This window comes from Rattus norvegicus, chromosome 16 (genome assembly GCF_021556685.1).
Source record: "Rattus norvegicus strain SHRSP/BbbUtx chromosome 16, alternate assembly SHRSP_T2T, whole genome shotgun sequence".
Lineage (NCBI taxonomy): Eukaryota > Metazoa > Chordata > Mammalia > Rodentia > Muridae > Rattus > Rattus norvegicus.
In genome coordinates this window covers 68,393,475-68,416,059 of record NC_141549.1, presented here as the reverse complement: position 1 = coordinate 68,416,059, position 22,585 = coordinate 68,393,475, and the positions used below count along the sequence as shown (strand labels likewise).

The 22,585-nt window shown below is 40.1% G+C and overlaps 2 protein-coding genes across 22 annotated transcripts in view; both read right to left on the bottom strand.

Moving 5' to 3' along the window:
- The window catches only part of Erich1 (glutamate-rich 1), a gene marked incomplete at its 5' end in the record, with an annotated part of 52,793,804 nt that overhangs the window by 15,248,304 nt on the left and 37,522,915 nt on the right, over positions 1–22,585 (bottom strand).
- The window catches only part of Nrg1 (neuregulin 1), a 1,057,931-nt gene that overhangs the window by 9,505 nt on the left and 1,025,841 nt on the right, over positions 1–22,585 (bottom strand). For 3 of the 22 annotated variants that reach the window (XM_087587318.1, NM_001271122.3, XM_087587316.1), the window contains 7 exon segments: positions 18,697–18,755; positions 12,308–12,331; positions 7,464–7,566; positions 5,696–5,822; positions 3,370–3,500; positions 2,429–2,632; positions 142–283 (listed from right to left, as the gene is read on the bottom strand). In XM_087587318.1, the coding sequence (XP_087443444.1) occupies positions 163–283; positions 2,429–2,632; positions 3,370–3,500; positions 5,696–5,822; positions 7,464–7,566; positions 12,308–12,331; positions 18,697–18,755 (769 nt within the window). In that variant the 3' untranslated portion in view covers positions 142–162. 22 annotated transcript variants of the gene reach the window in all.

The window sequence follows — 22,585 nt, the reverse complement described above, 5'->3', positions numbered from 1 at the left end:
TGTGACAGTTTCAGTCTCGTCACGAATTGAAATTAAATCAAAGTATGTGAGCCAAGACAAGGGGGCTCCAAGAACATCTCAGCTTATAAAGACCAAGACTTGGGGACGTAGAAGGGAAAGAAGTATTCTTAAATACTATACCTTCCTAAAGGCCAAGGGGTCTTAGAGAATGAAGCCCAAATGGGTAATGGAAGAGGGTCTAAGATGAGTTGCTGACAGCTGGATCTGCATGCATTTGGATCTGTAAGCCTTGTTTCTCCTTAGCTCAGCTATAAGGTTATGTCTTATGAAAAAAAAAGAGCATAGTAACTTAAAAATCACAGCGTAATACATTTGTGTGCTTTTAAGTTGAATTTTTCATGAAATGCTACTCGTTAACATTCGATTTGCAACTGTCCATTTCAGGGTGTAATACATCAGAGGGCAAGCCTGAGAGGAACCATAATTTGGTTTCATGTCACCGCCATGGACACTAACTCCAATGTCCCGTGTATTTACTCATCCAAATCCCAACACTGCATCAGCTTTGGGTTTCCTCCCGTAAGTAACTTGCAAAGATCTTCCCAAGGGGCCTGGCAAGCTTCTGTGTATGCACAAGGGTTAGGTGTACCATGGTATCTCATGCCATTGCTATGTTGGATGATGCCACTATCATAGTCCAGACACTGTGTGCCTGTTTTGCAGTACTGTGCCTTTCCTAGAGCAGGAAGTCATGTCCTCTGGGCTGAGTCTGAGTCCTAGTCCTCCTCTTTTGGATAACGATGCTCGCAGTGCACAACACTGGGTGACTCTTCCTAACACTGACATTCACAGTCTAATTTGGTGTGATCTGTGATGACACAGGATACTGCTCTCTGAACTCAAGCTAATGGGAAGAGGAAGCCTATTTATTAATTCTCTCACTTTGTCATGACTCATGGTGATATGGAAGTGAGGCCTGACTATGTTTAAAATGGGAGAAAGTGTCTCAGAATTTGAAACATTTGGGGGCCCTAAGCCTGCAGACATCTTTTGAGGGTACCTAAATTAGGCCTTCTGAGAAACGCTAGTCACAGTTCAACCAACACATACAAGTGATTCATCTTTTTCTCCCCAAGATCTTTCGGTTTAAGACTGTTTTGACATTCTAGATGGTGTCTAGGTCATGCCTGGATACCTCCTTTAACAGACAGAACCCTCAAAACCAAGCCACGGTAATGAAAAGAAATGTTACCCTACCTTGTCTGCATGTTTAAAGGGGGCTGAAGGGTAATAGACAGACTTCAATATACAAAAATATAATCATACAAGGTTATGCTCTAAGCCATTTTTAGATCATCCTCTTCCACAGATGCGTTAAAAAGAGACTACTAAATTCATAAGTTCTATCCTGTTCTAAGACTGCTCTGGGGACACGGTGGACAGCAGGCTCTTTGACCTGAAGGTCCCCAGTGGATTCCTGGCCACACTTTCAGGTCCATCAGTGAGAAGTTCTTTGAAATCACCTCCACCCATGAAACTATAAAAGCACATGTGGACCTGACATCATATTGACCCTTTAGTCAGTGGAAAGAGACTAAACTGAAATAACAATGAGGAAATAAGTGAACTGGACTGGAAGATCAATAGGTAACAGCCCGCAGATGGGCTAAATAGTCATCGGGCTCTGACTTTCATTTAGCATAGGTGAAAAGGGCTAAACAGAATGTCCACGTTCAATATCGCTCCTTAGTACTTTCTCCAGTTTACTCTCCTCCGTCCTCTAGTTTACCTCTGCCATTACTTCTCCAACCCAAACTGGACTTCCCTCCAAAAGAAACACAAACATTCTGGAATTGATGGTAACATCGGAGGCAATATCTGCTTTGAAAATCACCCACGAAGGCTGCCAGGCACATCACACAACAACTTTATTTACCCATGACTTCTGGGGATGTCGTAAATGGATACAGTGTGGTGGAACCCGAGGAGGCATTCCGCCATGACCATCAGCCGTGTCCCAGCCCTCGACTTGATTTAACTGAGGCTAGAGGCTGGGTACTTAGAGCATGAGGAGAGGAGGGCAGAACAACCATCGAGGTAGAGAATGGACAACTGGCTGATCGGGATTAGATGAGGGTCCTTAAAATGGTGCACCTGACGAAAGGAAGACCCCAGTGAGTCTGACCTTAGGGTCAGGTCTGAGAACTCCAAGTCGGCTGGGCCTTCCACATTACATTACTCCTGCTCTTTAGGAGTTGGTTGCCTGTCAGCCACTGGGACGCGGGGAGAAGCTCAGGAGAAAGGAGTTCAGACAAATAAGAGGTTGACTTCATCAACTAGGAGCGTCAGGGAATTGATGACGCCCCTTATGAAAGGATGAGTTTCCTTAGGAGAGACCGCAGGTGCTCATGGGATTCTCTCACTGAATGAGGTTCTCCTCCACGATAGCTTTACCCTTCCGTTTTACCTTTCGCTATGAGGAGAGTCTCTGTAGGAGTCAGGGGTTTCTCTGGCATGCCTGAGGAAGCTGTTATCACGAGGGCCTCCCAGGCCATGAAGACGTCCTCGTGGGCCCCCGGCGGGACTGCTGTGCCTGCTGTTCTCTACCGAAGACATCATGATTACGGAGTTGCTTTCTGAAATGACGCTCTCCGTGTGCCCATTACTCCAGCTGGGGAGAAAAGAAACGTTAAGAGACAGTGAGACAGATTGGCTTATGCGGAAAATGGCAAGGAACGAAAAGTCATTCTGGCAAATATTTCAGGTGATTGATACATCTGTGGCCCAGAAATGATACAAAGATCTTTACTGTAAAGAGAATCTTGATTCGTATTGGACTTGTGAACATGTAGTTCATTAGTGCAGTTGCACGGTGCTTGAGTGGCTTGGGTTAAGCAAAGGCATTGCGGTGTGCAATATGTCTGGAAGTCTGCTGCTGTACTTGGTAGAGTGATCAGAGACAGCATGGCTTCCCAGCCAGGGTATCCAAGAACTGAGCGCTTACCTACGTAGGCATTTCCAGGGGGTGGTACTTAGGGCATTCTAAGCTTTAGAAACAAATTTCTAAGTATCACACAGAATCTAGACAGACTTTTTTCCCCTGCCATGAGCAGCAATTCAATGAGTAGCCAGGTACAAATCAAGGCTATTTCTAGACCAAGGGATAGCAATGCTACGAGGTAATAACTATTAACCACTTTTTTTTATTGTTTCTAATGGAAGCATTAGGCTTAGCAAGGCAAAAGCAGTTTATATCCAAAATCTATTAGCATTCACGCTCAGTCAATTTTCCTGCTTTTATAATGTCTCCTTTGCTTTTTGTTAGGAATGGACAGAAAATGGTAATGAACAAAATAAATTCTCTTAGGACATTTTTTTCCTTCTGAGATTTTTTTTCCCCCTTCATACCTGTGACTAGGAGTCTGGGTGACAGTCGTGGAGTGATGGGCTGTGGAAGTGTAATGACTGGTGGAAAAGGAAGTCTCCACTTCTCTCTCAACAATATGCTCACTGGAGATGACGTTTTTAGATACGTATTGCTGGATAAACAAAGAGACGGAACTTGAAAGTTCATGTAAGTCAAAACGCAAGTACACTAATTAGCTCGCACACATGTGCTCAGGTTGTCTCTCACAGCTGGCCAGAGACCTTTTCTGGCCACTCTGGCTTTGAGGTTAGATCCATGAACAAATTCCTTGCTGGATGTTTGCACAAGACACGTTCTAAAATCACAACTTCAGTTCTCTCTGTTCCAACTGATAACAGAAATGTCCCAAACATTCTGTCCAGTATTATTTTTGTCTGCATTCCTTCAAGTCAAGAAAACTAACTGATATCTGGTGTGTGTGTGTGTGTGTGTGTGTGTGTGTGTGTGTGTGTGTGTGTGTGTGTGTTTGTCATGTACAGAGAGTCTGATTTATTTCAAATTTCATGTCACTAGAAAAATGTGAACTCTGGTATTTTAAATGTCATAATGCCCATTCTGGCCCTACCGATACTGCTGAAGATTTTAAGTTGCTCAGTGCTATGTCAAAGACTTAAAATATTTTCCAGGTTTGAACAAAGCCTGTGCTATATCCAGGGCTTTATATTTAGTAATTTTTACTTTCATCAGCATAACTCAGTAACTATTTACGACATGCTAACAGTGAGATGCTGGTGTTTAAAGGTTCCTTTTAAATTATTTGCAGGTAACGTTTGTATTTCTAAAAATCTGAGTGAAATAAATTAAATCGTGAGAAAAGGAATAGACAGATATGAGTAGGGTAGAGTTCTTTAGAGTCACTGAGATGTGGACTCTAAAGAACCTGGTTGTTATGGAAGGACCTACACATACAAGTCGAACTTTATAGGCTGGCTCTTTTTGTTTGTGGAAATACTTTCCCTTCCTGGGGACAACTGCTACATCACTGTTGCTTTGGTATCCATTCTACCCTTGCCTTCTGGAAGTGCTTTGAACCCAGTGGACCTAATGAAAATGTTATCTAACAATTATTAAGAACTCCCCTTAAGTGCGGTGGGCTAGGTGTTTTGGTTTAGTGAGGTTTGCATTATTTTTAGGCTGAATATAATTATGAAATAACATTTAAAGGAGTTATTTGTGCTCTAATTTCAATCTAGTCATGGTCCTGTTGCTAATATATATTATACTGTACATAATAATATCACATTACATATAATATATATATATAACATATATAAGATGTACTAAATATTATAGCTATGTTGGCAATGAATGCATTTATTGATCTTGCAAAACATTCTAATGAATGAATCCCATTATTGACAGGGAAACAAAAGATCCCTAGTAGCCCTTTGCGCCAACACTCTCCAAACGTCTATGTTATGAGACTTGGGAGTACAGTAGTAACCACAGCTCCTGCCATGAATCAATGACCTATTTTCACCACCCAAGAGCTTCTCTTACAGGACAGAAAACGGTATTACAAGTTGCAAGCTTTGACTATTAAGCAAGCTACACATTCCAAGGGAAAGAGTGGGGATTGTGCTGGGACATGAAAGTCAAAACTTCGAACTACGAGGTCTGGGAAGAGCACTGGGCCTGATCTCTTAATATGGGAAGGAACTCAATGCTGGTATGCACACGGTGTCAGGGCACAGGACATCTAGTAGAATTTAGAAGCTATTTGCATGGTACAATAAAAACAAAATATGTGAATGACTGAGGGTGCACTTGACATGGAGGCCATGGCATCACATAGAAGGAGCCAGGTAATATTCAAGTATTATACTCTTCAAGCTTTGCTCCAAGTTTCCCACTTTTTCACGTTCCAAATTCTTCATAGAAATCAATCACATGTCCCCAGAAGGGACCCTAATAAAAATATTTCAAAGAGCCCTTTGCTTGGTTCGCTATGAGTCACTGATAAACTGGAGTAGCTTTCATTCCCAAGTGACTAGAACTAAACATTCCTTCCGACTCTGAGTTTATTATTTATGACTTAAGCTGTTTTCTCATCTTCCTAGGCATTCCTGCAGGACAAACCAAGCATCATCCCAATGTCTTAAGGGCCTCAGTGTAAGGGACCATGTGCTGATAACCGGATCCATTGTAAAACAGCTTTCACTGTTTTCTCCTGGCCAACCCTTGGGTTTCTGGAAGGCCGTTGTGCTAAGTGGCAGCAGGTAAGGAGCCTAAGATTAGAAAAAAACAACTCTAGTGTGCCTTCACGAAAACACACGCTTGGTCTTCTCAGTGGGTCAGTCAACATACATTCACCAGCTGCACGTTCTCTGGCGGTGGGTTTGGGTGGTGAGGCCCATTCGCTATGTTCACCAGGTTGCTCCGTTCTGACCGAAGACTCTGCCGAAGCCGATCATGAAGCTTCTGCCGCTGCTTCCTGGAGATGAAAAAGGAGCATGTGTTTGTCCCTCGCTCTCTTTTTTTCTTTTCTACAGCCAAATCTTTATTCTGTGAATGCTAACGAGTAACTCGAGACACTCAATAGGCGATGATCATGAGCGAAGTGAGGTATGTGACATTGTCTCATAATTCTGCCTCAGAATTAGCAGTACCACACATCCTGAGAAGGAAGGTTTTGATGGTTAGATGGGATTCTTACAGAAATGTAGCTAATTGTACTGAAGAAGAAGAAGAAGAAGAAGAAGAAGAAGAAGAAGAAGAAGAAGAAGAAGAAGAAGAAGAAGAAGAAGAAGAAGAAGAAGAAGAAGAAGAAGAAGAAGAGGAAGAAGAAGAAGAAGAAGAAGAGGAAGAAGAGGAAGAAGAAGAAGAAGAAGAAGAAGAAGAAGAAGAAGAAGAAGAAGAAGAAGAAGAAGAAGAAGAGGAAGAAGAAGAAGAAGAAGAAAAGAGGAGAAAAAAAACCCAAATGCATTAGTATTTTGCTAAACTCTCAACCATCTTTGTCTAAGTCACATAGATAGTCATTGTTTGGTCTTACACACTTTGTACTGTGGGATCAACGAGGCTGATTCTGTTTATAAACTTTCCTATGGATTGCTTAAGAAAATTAATTTAACTTTTCATTTGTATATCTTATACAGTTACTGTGTGTACATACCACATGCTTATCTATGGGACTTTGGGTATAGTTTGCCATTATATTTTGGCATAATTGTAGCAAGACTCTAACTTGCAATGCTTTTTGTAAAAAAAAGGTGGTAAATATTAAAATTTGTATCTAAGAAGACTTATGATGCTAATTCAATGAGAATCTGTCTCACTCAGTCTTCAGAGCATTTATATATATATATAATTTATTTATAATATTTTTTAATTCATGCTGTAGATTTTGTGACAAAAAGATTGCATGTTACTTCTGTTTTCTAGAGCAACATTCAGATCAAGACATTCCTGTGATTAGTTTTAACCTGAAAATATGTCATCAGGCCACAGCCAAATAACATTCCATTAGCTGGGCGTTACATTTAGACTTGAAGAAATCCTAAGCAGAGAGAGGGGCTCATCAGTGAGCCAAGGTGTGTGCTAGCGTGAACACCAGTACAAGGTAAGCATGATGACTATATATCTTTAAGATTTTCTTTTTAACTTTTTTCCCCAAACAAATTTGGCTCTCTTCTCCTTCCACAAAAATTCTTTTATACACATTTATGGAGCATTTATGTTGGAAATTGAATAGAATGAAGACATAATCATATTAACACTCAATAAAAAATAAATCCGCCTCCCAAACCCTGCATCTTGTGTACCATAAAGTGCTTCTTTTGTTTCATAAGTTTGTGGGCCCCCTAGTTCTGCTGTTTGGCATTTATGCTCTAAGTAGGAAGTGCTTGTGTGGGTTGCTGATCCTATACAGGCCTTTCTCCATGGACAAAGCCAGAGTAGCTGAGAAATTTGTCTAGTTTCACAAAACAGGCAAAGGTCCACAAAGTCTATCTCAGTGGGGAACATAAGGATGTAAGTTTCCCCCCAAGCCTTGGGCATGGGATCTGTCATTACAAAGCCCTGCGTGCCTAAGATGCGTCTACATTAAGGGGACTAGACAGACGAGGTGAAGGTTTACTTGGTTTTGCAGTAGGCCACCACACACATGATGCCGACCACCAGCAGGGCGATACAGATGCCAGTAATTGTCAGCACCCTCTTCTGGTAGAGTTCCTCCGCTTCTGGAAAGGGGTGAGAGTAGAAGTCATTGACGTCAACTACCATCACCAGGACTTACAACCAAACAGTTGGCATGCTTAATGACGTTACCCATGTCCACAAGACAATTAACACTTGACAATTGTTCACATTTACACTCATGTCTAAAATACAATATGTTCTTTGCTGTACTTTAAGCATAAACAGCAAGCTAGCTGTGGCATTGAAAATGAAAATATTATATTTTATGATTCCTCTAATTGCCAGCTATTATATATTTATAAGATCACATGAGAAAAATCATAGACATTCATTACAAAATAACTGATTAAAATTATATAGATATTATTCTATTTATTGAATATCCTATACAAAATCTCTTGCAAAGACAACAGGAATCAATATTGATAAAAAAGACCTAAGACTGGCTCTGGGGAGACCCTCCATTCTCCCATCCTCCGTTTGCTACCCACCACCCCAACTGTCTTCCTGCTTCCCTTAAGTTTTAAGTTATCACTTTATATCCAGTGGTCTTTACAAAGAGACATGTCTACACTTAATAAAATTTAATTCAAATGTATTTGCGAATATGAACTTGGCTTGTAGTTTGTAAGTTAAGGCAACAGCCTTACAGTTTAGAGTAGATGAACTAGAAGAACAGGTACCCTGTGGGGGAACAGGGTGCTGTTCCAAAAAAATCCCAACATGGTGGGTAGGGCACTCTTGGGCCACAGAATGGATTTGTTCTTTGGAGGAAAATGCTTATTATGCTGTTATTTAAAGTCAGAGAACCAATTTGTATTAAGTCCACCATTAACATAAATGATATATACTTTGGACTAGATTGCACAGTTCCACATCAGGCAGCTTGAATATTCTAAGGAGTGAGTGTTGTATTCTGAGCTCTCAACTAGAGGCACCACTCTACTCCAGATGAGGTAAGTCTGTAGTGTGTGGAAACTTTTCCAGTTAAAAATTAGTGTCTCTGAGGATGGCTTCGTTGATTTTTTTTGGGGGGGGGTTTCTTTTTTCCGGAGCTGGGGACCGAACCCAGGGCCTTGCGCTTCCTAGGCAAGCGCTCTGCCACTGAGCTAAATCCCCAACCCCTCATTGATTTTATATACAGGTGAGTCAGGCTGTTAACAAAATTTTCAGACTCAGTGGGGGAGGCTGATCTCTTAGCAACTGAGCTTCTAATAATCTAATTTTATGTATTAGAAGATCTTTACATGTTTGCCCGGTGCACACTGGAACTGGCTTGTTTGCCATTAAAATTAATAACCTGGGCAAGTACTGGAGAGTAAAGTACAAATGGATCGTCCCTATCTGAGCATCAACAAGAAATACAGAAAGAGGATTTCCATTATGTGTTCAGCCTTGGAAATTATATCATTCTCCCCACTGAGAGAGGGCAGAGTCACAGGAAGTTTTCTTAAACACGAATAAGTGACTTTTAATCTCTATCAATTAGAGGATCTTATCATGGAAGAAAACATTTCCTACAAGCCGAGTCCATGGTAATCAAGTCCCAGTTAACAGGTCAAGAACATTGTCAAATCAAATTAATAGAGCACTCATTATTAAGAGGAGAATGGAAGTCAGTAGGTAGAAGACTACGACACTGGAAAGATTATACAAAAACAAACAGAAAGGGTTGGAGGTGGAGAGGAAAAACAAATCAAGTGGATAGGCAGACTGAAAGAATGACGGAGAGGGAGAAAAAGTCAGGTACAAGGGAAAAGGAAGGTTAGAAGTTAGGGAGGCACCTGGAGTCCCTGGCACAGCATGCCTGATATTAAGGGAGAAAAAAAAAATAAAGGAATGAAAACCAGAGGGAGGAGATGCTTGGGGTGGGGCGGGAGGAGGAAAAAGTGAGTACAAAGTGGGAAGGGGTATTCCATACAGCATAACTCCTAACCTGGGCTAGCCGTGACAGGGAAGCCATGATTAGAAAAGCAAAGCAGTTGGTGCATTGCGGTGCCACAGTATGCAGGAGACATTCGGTTGGTGCCGTGGAGTTGCTGTGTTTGTGTGTGTGCTGTACAAGTCTAACAATGACACAAGTGTGAGGGCTTAGGTGTTAATTACTTGTATCTACTGCACACCCCTAGACAACCAATGACCCTGTAGCCTTCCTCCCTAGGATCCTAAATAGTGTTTAGCGTGTCTGTCTAAGCAGCACAACCATATCTCCGTGGTCTTCCTTCCAGGGACTCCTTCACATAAGCACAAGTTGGTTAGGAAGTGGAGCATTAGCATTGCCATCGCGAAATGGCAGGCCCTGCCTTCCCCTTTTGGCTGAAGAACTTCTTTAAAGCCAGTGAGGCCTGGTGTACTTGTGTAGAACATATGAGAACCTGGCTTTGGTTTCACAAATGGATGAGGGGAGAAGGAAATCGGGGATGGGGGAGGAAAGCCCTTGGCTGCAGCTATTCTCTGTTCTTTCTAATACTCTTTGACAAGCTAGGAAATAAACAGGGTGCATACAGAAGGGCTGAAAGGAGCATTGGGGTCATCATGGGTTGCTCCCCCAAACTCTCAGGGATTCCTGTAACGAGCTCTGTTTAGGTCCTTGTTAACTAGGGAAGGACAGAGTTGGGTTTGTGGACCACTAGCATCCAGTGATTAGCAAAATTCTTATTACTTGTCAGCAAAACAATCATTTCAGGGATGAGAGAGCTCAGTAAAGGACAAAGGAACTAAAAAGAAGCAGCTTAAGATAGGGATCTCGAACACAGGATTCAATTCTGTCTTCACATCAGTACTGACTACAATTTTCTCACCTAAATTTCTTGGTATTTTTTTTTTCTTCAGGATTTTGCTCCATCCACAATATGAGTGTTTAAAGGAAAATAAAACCTGTTGCTTTAGCCTATTGCTCTTCTCATTATTTTTATTCCTATCATTTTTTTTCTTGCACGACTGTATCCACAAGGCAAGAGCAAATCCGAGCTAGTACTCAAAATCATCCCAAAGGTCTGGCCTGTCTCTAGGAGTGGAAATGCTCCAAGTCTCTCTGGTTTGGCTGGATGGACCATGGTGAGTCACATCAAACACATTTTCATTCTAATGTGTCTAGGAGAAAAGACAGACCCATTCTTGCTCTCCTATTTTTAAATGACCCTTAGGATCAGGAGTTATTTCAGGATGTAATGGCCTGGCCTTACACTCTTTGAAGCCTTTAGGGATATGTGGGTTAACAGCACACTGCCCTTATGAACTGTGAGAAGAGCTAAGGAACAGTTTCATAGCATAACTATTTGACTTCACTGTTCAGAAATCAAAATGGTAAAGTCTATAGTCAGAGTGTAAAACTCTGAGTGAGAAACTTCTGCTAGGGAGAGAGGTAGTTCTGAGGGTTTGACTTTTGATTTCCTGCAGGAAAGATCAGTTCTGTGAGATTTCTGACAGAGGGATGTTTCCTATGAGAAGTGAAGAATGCATGAGACCCTGGTGTGGTGTGTGTGTGTGTGTGTGTGTGTGTGTGTGTGTGTGTGAATGCAAAACGAAAAGCCCATTCACATACATTTGAGCTTCTTAAAAAGTTATGCGATAGTTTTCTTCTTAAATTTTTGTTCTCTTGGAGTGAGGGCATTGAGCTTGTCTCCGTACCTCAGAGAGCTGCCTATGGGTTCCTGTGTCATCAACGGTGTTTCTGGGCAGATATGGTGTCAGCCAAAAGGGGAGAGCAGCCATGGGACACACTTGCTTCATGTCACCATGCACCAAACAGTTCGTTAATCAGGACAAGGTGTCATTGACACAAGACCCTGTTCTCGTTCGTCACAAAGCTTTCCCAAAGAGCCCGGAGACCAGGAAGGTTGCAGTTTCCTGTTCCTTCTGAGATTGACCCCTTGTCTATTTTTTTCTTTTATTCTTCTCTTTTTCTTCTTTCCTTTCCTCTCTTTTCTCCCTTCCTTCATTTATTGTTCTGTCTGTCTGTCTGTCTGTCTGTCTGTTGTCTGCTTGTCTCTCTCTCTTCCTTCCTTCCTACCTTTCATTCATGAAGAGTCATTTGGAACTTGCCTATACTTCATCTGCCTTTGAGATCTTTGGACAGTTACAGTGTGAAGTTTTCTACATGATGACTTGTCTGGGTCACCTTAACCTTAGTGATGTAATTCCAGCAGCCCGGGAATGTCCACCGGAAACAGCATCGTCTGCTCTCCATTTCCTTGCTTCTAAACAAACCAAGTGGACTCGAGTCACACTTGAGCGTCTTCAAAAGAAATTTCGCTGATTCAACTCCGTGCATATCAGACTACAGCAAGGTAAGACATTTTTATACTGCCAATGTTAAATAGGTGATTTTTGTGCTATATGTGAAACTTGCATCTGTTTATTTATTTCTTATGTGGGTGTTCTTAAACCTTTTTTGTCCTCTGGCCTCTCTGTTTGAGTTCTCCTGTAGCCTATGCACCACTCCAACTTATGTGGTTACCCAGCTCTTACGTAACAGCATGGTCCAATCAATGAGTCACACAATGGGGGGATCTACTACAAGTTGCAGCAGGAGGGAGATTTTAATCTCTAAGTGAAAGTAGGCTTGGAAATTAAAAAAAAAAAAAAACTGCTGCACTCCGTAACATTTTCATACACTAGTCATAGATTAAAGGCAGAGAAACCCATGTTATAGCTGTATGATCCCTTCTAAAGAAAAAGGAAATTAGTTAGGAACTGAAAAGGAAGAGTAGGAAGGGCAGAAGAGTTCAGTTCAGAGGCTCTACATTCTGCAGGCTAAAAGGAATGATGATTGGTCCATACCCATAAATTCAATCCCAAGATGCTCTGCCAATGCAGAAAGTTGACAAGGGGGAGAAAAAAAAGAAAGAAAGGAAAAAAGTTTCAGAAAAGAGCAACACAGCGCACTCCAAAACAAATTACACCTGACTATGACAGCTCTCTGGGCGTGCACACGGAACAGGAAAGGCTGCAGGTGTTAGGGAAGCATGCTCAGGAACACCCGAGCCCACCAGTGAAGTGTGAAAGCATCAGCCCAGGGGCTTTAGAAACCATCGAAAGCTTCTACTGAGGGAGGTTAGGTGCTGAACCATCCTTGACTCCTCCTTTGAGAATAGACTTTTTTTTTTATTACCAGGAAAAGCATCGCTGAGGTGATTTGTTTTGAAATGAAGTTCTAAGAAGGCTTCTAGTTGTTGTTGTTTGTTTATTTGTTTAAACTAAAGGGGCTCCACTGGCAGGGATGAGTATAGGAGCCAAAAAAAAGTAATTCAGTTTAAACTTTTTATCCCATTGGAGTTACTTTTCCTTGCTGGTAGGTAGTTATACTTTAGTAGGTTTCTTTTTTAAATTGTACCTCTGTTACTTAACTTCCTACTACAATCAATACATACATTGTCCATTTCATTCACAGAAAGCAGCAGCAAAAGCTTCTACCCGAAAAGATGAGAAAGAAAGAAAATACGAGAATTGGATAACTGGTGATTGTTTCCCATTTTTGTTAATATAAGTTTTGTGTCATATTGGGTAACTTAAAACCTCAGGTATTTTTTTTTTTAGGCTGCAAAAAATTAAAACAAAATTAAGTATGCGGAGATAAGGTTTCTGGGGTCTTTAACTTGAATTTGCTGCTTTTTCAAACTATTAGTTAGAGGCAGTTAGATCAGCTCTCCCCAGTTCTGAGCTCCAGTGGGTACAGGTGCCAAGAGAACCTCACACCACCCAGGGGAGGGGAGTGAAGAGCCCATGCCCAGCCTTTCCCCAGCTCTCTACAAAACCTTGTACAGGTTAAAATGGGGAAATGAGGGACTGGGAGAGAGGGAAAGGAAAGAAATCTCCAGGAAGAATATTTTTCCTATTTTTGCAACAAAAATTTTGACTATCAAGTTTTATCATGTAGAATCATAGACTTCTCTGAGTACTACATGGAGAGGGTAAAGGGAGGGAGAGATCAGAAACTGATGTGTTTCCCTCTCTTAACGGATTGGGGAGATAAGGCAATCCGCTAATATAATGAGATAGTTCTTAAGCTTGTTGAATGTGGTGGAGGAATGTGGCTTTTACAAAAACATGTCAGGGCACGGAGAAAGTAGCCCAGAGAGATGAAGAGTTCATCCTGGTTCAGATCCTGCCTCTCCTGCTTACCTCTTTAGTAACTTTCGTCAGGTTTGCTTATCTCGTATGGGCCAAATTTATGGCATACATGCTCACTGGTGACCCTGTGGAACGAACTACTGTGACCAACAGTGGAGGACCTAGAATTCTGAGAAACAGACACATCTGGAGATGTGTCGTGGGACAGTCAGTGCATTCAGGGTTACCTTTAGAATAACTGTATGCAGGGGAATTCTGAATGCTCCTAGGAGCTATCAAAACAATAGGCTTGAAGACTTCATAGCCACTTCAAGAAAGGATGCTTCCCAGATAAAAAATTATATCTTGAAGATGGGAAGCATGACCTATAAAGACTTTCGATTTGGGTCTAGTGTAGTCCCACAAGTAACCTGAATTTTTCATGAATTAAGAACCAGAAGCCTTAGGGTTAATTCAGTTGTACAATATGTTCATAATAATATGAATCTATTCAAATACAAATGAATTACTCTCGCCTCTGTGCAATTTCTCAGACTGACATTTTTTTTTCCATTTGCTTTTTCACATAAACTTTGGAGCATCAATGTGAAAAAAAATTTAGTTTCTAAGGAAATCGATAATAAATTTCCTTACTCGATTCTTTCACAAGGCTATGATCCAATTTTCTTTCTAGAGGCTTCTCTGTTTCTTGCCTTTTCCTCCTAGAAGTCACTAATAATTTAAGGGTTAAAAATCAAGACATATCTATAAAAAAAATCCTTTCCAAAGAATTATTCCATGCCTATGTTAACACGTCTAATGACTTGCATTAGTTGCATAGAAAGCTTGGTTAAGTCTTCAATAAAATTAGTAGCATGCCCATGCATACATATTATTGCATTTACAGTTTTATAGGTAAGCCTGGGAGTCTAACGATAATTTCATTTCAAGGGAAGTCATTCATATCAGGCAGCTCCAATTTTGAATAATTCAATGGGAAATTGGTACTTAAAATGGGAATCTCTTTTGGCTGTGAGCCCTAACAAGGAAACAAGCAGAGGACACATGCATCAGTCATTCTAGACCCAGAGCAAATCTGTTCTCATTTATGTTGTCATTGATAGTTCCAGCTCCCTCCCTTTACATCTAACAAAAGAAGCAGAAGATGCAAACTTTTACATTATGGGAGGAAATTCTATCTAACGGCTCTACTTAGTCTACTGCTGATGTTAGCCCATTGATGGAACACATCGTTCTATTGAACTTCCGGCTAGCCACGACGTTCTTTAAATTCAATTAATAATTCACAGACACAAAGTTTACTGTAAACAATCGGGTTTCCTTTTCTACATGGGATTTCCTGCCAGGACCATGGCAATATAAAAAATTAATTTAAATCCGAGAGTCTCCAGAAACTATTAAATATTGACTCGCTAGTCCTTTGTGTGTGGATTTTATAATTACTTGACGAAAACTGATTAACCTGGAGGTTAATTTAAAACTTCGGCTGCATTAGAGAGAAGAGCAATAAAATAACTTTCTTTCACCAAATTTATACAGTCACTGCTATTATGGTTTCTGTTGAAATTTCACAGCATTCGGGATGTTATTCTTCCCCATCTTTGGGCTGGTTTATGTGAATAATCTCAAAGACACGCAGTTTTCATTCTCTGTTTCTCTGGGTTTTCTAAAGAGTTTTCCTAATGCCAGTTCTAAAAGGGATGAATTTAGTGTCGTGACTCTAATTTTGGACTTACCTTTACAAATGTAGATGCTTTTTTTCCCCCATACTTGTCATTGCTACTGAATTCTTTGAAATGTAATAAGACTTTTGGTTTATTCCCCAGTTTCCATGTGAAGAACACACACAACATGTACATACACGCACACACACACGCACACACAAATATCTCACACTCAGAATTTATGACGATTCTGTCATCTGTGGAGTGTTCTTTATTCTAATGTTAGCAAGATACGTGTTTGATAAGTACACTATCTTAACAGGCTCTTAAAACATTTAGAAAGCAATAAAAATCACCTGTATGGTAATAAACTATGACTCAAAAGGCCAGTTTGATGGATTTTAAGGATGCAGCTCAAGCTCTAAGTGTTCACTTTTAAAACAATCAATAGTGTGAGCTGTTCTATATTTAGATCCTGTGATTTGCTGACATACTTGCCCCATGTTACCTCAAGGTACTGAAGGCGTGAATGTATTTTCTCTTTTCTTCCACTAAGCCTACCCATTGAGTGTGGGCTCCTCATACATACACACACACACACACACACACACACACACACACACACACACACACACACACCACCATAGGCTAGTGATCACAGTATCACACAAACTTACTAACTAGAAATTGCACTATAATGGGTCAGATTTATGGCTGACTAAAGTGAATGACATTTTCCTAGGAAATACTATATGTTAGATTACAAGGCAAATGGCTGTCATAAGCCACACCACTTTCTTTCATAATTGAAATCAGTGTTTATAGGTCAGTCAATGTGCTATAGAACATGGTGATATTAATATTTAATCTTAATAATGTAAGTTATGTTTTAAAGACTTTGAAGTATATATGCTCTTTGGAAGGTTACTCTTCAGCTGTAAATATGGGTTGGTGAGTTTTTAATCTTCGTTTGAGGAGGAGTCTATCTTCTTAAAATTTCTGCTCTGTTCTCTAAGACACTGTGTCTATAAACAAACAATTAAAATTTTCAGTGACTTCTGGGGGAAGATCCTGTAGATTTTCCTTTGGCGTTCACAGTTACTTGAACATGGCGTTATCTCTCTGCCTTCCTATCTTCTAGCAAAGACACAAACTGAGAGAACATCAGACACAGAGATTAGAAAATGAACTCTGGGCAAGATGATTCTGCAGAATGGTATCTGATTGGAAACACTTGCTCCTGCAGACATGTGTCGTTAATAACAGAGCCATTACATACTGGCCTCATCACCGAGCTTCCTATCAGTCCTTGTTAAATCAAGTTAAACATGAATGCTAATTTCCTGCATGTCTTCCAAGAGTGTCACCGAATGCTTACTAAAGGATTTATCTAAGGAGCCCCAGTTCTGGACTTCAGACACAGTGGCTATTTTTAAATACTGCCAAATAAAAGGGGAAGTGGCTACAATGAGAACATCTTTGATGGTTACGAATGGCCGAGGTAAGTAAGCCATTGTTCTGAGAACTATTTGGAGCTTTAATACTTGCTTTTATCCAGTGAGCTAACCTTCCTTTCAAAGTATAACACATCTCTAGCTATCTGGTACCTTGAATAGAATAACATCTCTTTTCAGTAAATTCGAAAACATAGGTTTCTACCTATGTTATCACGTGGGCTTGCTAAATCTATGCTATTTGAATACAAATACATAATTTTAAAAGTTCCTTTAATTCATTAAACAAAATTCTGTTTTCTTTCCTATTTCTACCTTCTATCCTATCTACTTAAAAATGATCATGTTGGATAAATGCCGTCATTTAAATATTGGTTAATACAGTGAATATGTCTCGAAATTTAGCAATGCCAATTTGCCAGTTTTTAACAAGGGAGAATTATGGCTTACGGAACAATCTTTGATAACATAGTCTATGCAGGCATACAAATATCATCTCACTAGATACTATTAGTCTAATAACATCCAGGGATTTTTTAACTCTTTTGAGTCAAGGTCTCACTCTACAGCTCTGGCCGGCATGTAATTCACAGAGCTTGACCTGCCTCTGCCTCCCAGTGTTGACATTTACGACAGTTGGCAGAACTTCATTTGTCTCATGGATCAGAACCAGGGGCAAATCTCTGATCCTTTTGGACATTTAAATGACCGGTTTGTGTGATTATTTTTTAATGTTTTAAGAATTTAAACTGCAGCGAGCTGCGCAAAACATTTCTGATAATAGGCTTGACAAGTACAGTCTGGCACTAACATTTATAAGTAAGGATTTAGTGGAACACAGGTTAGCCCATCAGCTCACTCATTGTCTGTGACTGCTATCAAGCTACAAGGAGGGGGTTTAGCTTTGACCTCATCACCATAAACCTTAAAATATTTTCTATCTGAACCTTCCCAGGAAACACTTACTAGCTCCTAATCTAAATGGTCAAGCGGGATATAAGCAAATGTGATCTTCTGAGGGCTTCAGAACAGAAACACTATCGTCCCAGTTCATGGGAGAGGGGCAAACGTCAGTTTAGCTACCCAGGCGCTTACCTACAATGTGGAGTGAGGAGTTTAGAAATGATGTTTACAACATTGTGATCTCACAGACATCTGTTTCACTCGTCAGCTCTACATTAAACACGTTACCCATTTATTCTGAACTTGATTATTATAGTTTGACATATTACTTTTCAGAAGTCATAGCCTTTTTCCTCCCAAGTTTACCTTTTAAGATAACATGAATATTAAGAAACACTAAGGGGATGGTGATTATTTAAACTCATTCTGAATTACCTATTTTCTGAGATACATAAATATAAGCCCAGATATCTCCTTTGCTGGGAAATCTTTGCTTTTAATTTTCCTATCTAGTCGTGTTTTGTTTGTTTGTCTTTATGCCTACATGTGAACTTTGGCTAACGAAGAAAAACACCTGAACCCTTTTTGTGATGTTTATTTGTTATAAATAACACACTGAGGTGAAATGAACTTACCATCATTTCAAGCATACAGCGGTCACAGTCTGACAGCAGCCTTTCCAGAGGCTGACATGAGATACAGAAGATGGACTACTTGTTGGAATGATTTTATTTTACCAATACAAGTGCGAGTTTGAAACGCCTTTATTATTATTATTATTAATTATTTCACTCTTGGCATGTTGACTATCGATTTGCATCACCTTCTGCGGTACCATTTTCAGAAACCTCTGGGGCCTCACACACCTATTTAGTAACTCTGAGCCGACTAGTCACAAACAGAGAAGTAACACAGCGGCCTTGTTAATGTTCTCATGCGACAGGCAGAGGCAGTCAATATTAGACCTGGTAGAAGGTTCTAGGCTCTAGGTGACTCTGAGGGGAGATGTAGCAACAAGAAAGCAGCATCGACTGAGCATGCTCCTACTCAGGCAGAGACAGAAAGGGAGTGGACGTACTGTAGAAGCTGGCCATTACGTAGTTTTGGCAACGATCACCAGTAAACTCATTTGGGCACCTGAGAGAAGAAACAAAAAACAATGGTAGAAAAAACAGAGAAAAAAAGAGAAGAGGTGAATACACGCTAGAGAGAAGCTCCTGCAGTGTCACTGACAGAACTTGGTGGGTTCAGTCTCAGGAACCAACCCCGAGTCCTAATCGTGGCTTTCCCACTCTGACACTTCCCCAACGCTTACAAATTTGTAACAAATCCCGGGATTCTACACGACTGCTTTAAATCCAAAGTAGTCCCAAAACAGATGTGATGGCTGTTCTATTCCTCTTGTCAAAGAAATCGGTAGAAAATGATTTCGGCTTGGTTCACTGCTACGGTTCCCAGATTCCCAGGCCAACCCGACTGGCCTGTGGCTATTAACTGCGGGGTCTAACTGAACGACACAACCGAGACTCCAGCGGGATGGGTTTATGCCCGGAGCGGAAAAGCCACAATTCGAACAAAGGGTATCAGTTACAGCTGAGCTGTAAAAGCACCAAGTGGTTGCGATTGTTGCTGTAGTTTGGGGGAGAAAGCAGATTTCAGATTATTTGAACATACTTTCTTGGGTTTGGACTTTCATGGGTACATTCTCAGTACATCTTGCTCCAGTGAATCCAGGTTGGCACCTAGAGGGCAAAAACGTGATAAGCAATCGAACGCTCAAGACACTCAACTTTCATCTTGGTACCTTTCCTCCCATGGGATATGGAGTCCTAAAAAATGACCCGGTGCTGAACACAGAAAAGAAAGGACAGGACACCGAGAAACCCAGCCCCACCAAATTGCGGCTTACGGACTTTGTTGCTTCCTCCAGTCTTCAGATTAGTTATTGAGCTTTAACTAGAGAAAGTTAAGCTAGGAGCTGAATGGGGTGGTGAGGCAGGAAGGTGCGGGTAGGGCTCTCATCCTGCATCACCCTGAGGGCTGAGCCCACTGAGTTAAAACACTCGAGTTGACATTAGCTTCTGTGGTTTCCCCCTATTCTGCTAGCAAAACTCCTTTCCTCTTCCTGTGTATGCACTGAGGTTTCTACTCGTTTTATAGCTCTTTGCTATTAAAAAAAAGTTTCAACAAAATAAGGTACTCTTGTTCTCTTACGGTTAATAATGAGGATATGACAATTTCTATCTCTATTTTTCCCCACTAAGATATTACAAACTTAGCCTTATTTTTAATATTGCTGAGTGCAGTTTTATTGGTAGAATTTCATACATCTAACCACCTCCACTTAAAAAAATGTTTTTGAAATTAAAAGTTATTATTTTTCTTCTTTTTCTTGTTTTTTTCTTTTTCGGAGCTGGGGACCGAACCCAGGGCCTTGAGCTTGCTAGGCAAGCGCTCTACCACTGAGCTAAATCCCCAACCCCTTAAAAGTTATTCTTATACAGACGTAGATAATGACATGGACTTTTACATTTATGGTTGACTACTTTAAACTTACATAAAAAGTCATTATTTTTATTTGTTCTTATCGATTTACTTGTAAATATGTAAGATTCTTGGCATAATTTTGTTCTTAAGACTGTATAGTGGGGTCATGCTTAGACATGACAGACCTATACTGTTCATGGTGCTTTTTAACGTAGTATCTAATGCATTTTAGACTGGGTTTGATTTACCTAAAGTCATGTCCTAATAAGCAGGTACTGAAGAGTTCTACAAAGCGAATATGCTTAGAGGTGAAGACTCATAATTGAATGTCCAACACTCATAGCCACATAGTTCATCATAGCTGGTATAAAATTACCCACCTAACATAATTTGTTCTGCCAATGCTTTATGACTAAGTGGTGTTTCTATGAGTATTTTGCCTCTAGAGTAAATATGACAGAACCCTATCACTTTGGCATTAAATATATGACTAAGTCTACTACTTATACTAACTTAAAAGTGATTTCTTTAACTTTCTGACCAAACTCAGCAGGAAAAAAAATGCTATCAAGTAATGTGATATATACAATCCTTTTATTGCATGAAGATATGAAAATCCTAGCAGTTCCAGAACTCTTATCATAAGAGAGCTTGTACTGTATAATTGTGATCATTAAGAATAGCATCAACAGGGCTGGAGAGATGGGCCAGCGGTTAAGAGTGCGTGGTGTTAAGCACAGGACCCAGTTTCAGTTCCCAGCAGCCATACCAGGAGGCTTAACTGGCAGTAGCTCCAGTAGCAGGGAATGGGGCACCCTCTTCTGACCACCACAGGCAAGTGCACTCATGTGCACATTTCCCCTGCCATACATATACATAATTATAAAAATAAACCTTTGTTTGTTTTCTATGATATATATATATATATATATATAGTGTATTAAGAAGTACTTTGACAATCTGATTATTTTTTGCTGATAAGCCTTTCTTGGAAGAATTAGAAAAAGAGCTACCTAAACCAATACACAAGAACTGACCTAGGTAGGAGTATTTCTATAAAGTTGTCATCATTCATGCTTCAATAAAAAAAAAGCCTAGATAAATATTTTTTTAAAAAAACCCAACAACTTCATGTGGCTTCCTTCTGAAGAAAACACATTTTTTTTTATTTGTTCATGAAATCAGGACCATAAGCCCACAAGACATTTCTATACTTTGTTCCAGAATTACAGATCCGTTCCACAGTGAACGTCTCAGTCTACCTATTTGTTTTGATAAAATTTCATAGAGCATATCGTATGTTATTTGTTTTCTATGATTAATGCTGCACAATATGAATTCTCTGTGTATGTGTGTGTGAGAGAGAGAGAGACAGAGATAGAGAGAAGCAGAGACAGAGAGAGACAGAGAGAGATCAGGGGTGGAGGAGAGAGAGCTGAGGAAGAGTTGCTCACGCTGCTCATATTTAAAGATTCTGGCATGAATAAATAGCTAAGGAGTCATGAGTCCTTGAGAGAAGGAAGGTATTTATTAGGAAATTATGATTTCGGCATTTTTAAATGTCAGCCCTGTGATTAAAGGGCATGTGTCAACTATAAGAATGGGGTTAAAAACACTTTGCTATCCACTATCTAATCACTATGAACCTTGTCTGTAACATAGGAGATAATCGTTGTGGGATGTTGTGTAATCTTTATGTAATCATACAAAATACTTGGGTCCAATAACACTGTAACATAGTGATCTTTGTTCTCGATACATCTACTGTTAACGGGATGGAAATTCATCTTGGCTTTGCCTGTACGTCCTTCTCCCATTGGCTGACTCCACCTCCTTTCTCTGTAAGAGACTCCTTTCCTGCTTCTTTTATTGTGTTTTGTCCCATGCCTGGTCCAGACCTCTGTAGCTGTGCTGTGTGTGATCGATGTGAACCGTGGTCAGACTGTACCATTCTGTATCTCTCCAGCCTAACCCAGAGCCTGGATGGTGTCTAATTCTAAGTGCAATGTCTGATAAAGAACTAAACACCTAAAACTTGCACGGGGAAAATGATTTGTCCAAACAAGTTAATCTTAGTGTCTACTGTTTATCTTTAGATTTTAAAATAGAACTTTATCTGTGGACTTCCAAACAAGTTTTAATAAGAATTACCAGTACTTTGGGATTTTTCTGTCCCAAATAGAAACTTTTAACAGTTTGCCATGTTAAAGAGAAAGGGTTATGATTATTTATGAGAAAGCCTATCACCTAACAGCTAAATTTTGTTATTAAAACACCAGTTTACCTAGGATTCAATAAAACAAAACTGTGTTCTAATCAAGACTTTTGTCTTACGGTAGTAGCAAAAGTACTAGAATTTCTCAAAATTACATTAGCCTTAAAAAATGACACGGATTATAACACTATGTGTTCATAATTTTACATAGTACCTGATGAAATAATTTCATTTTTAAGTCTATGTTAAGATAAATTCTAAGGAA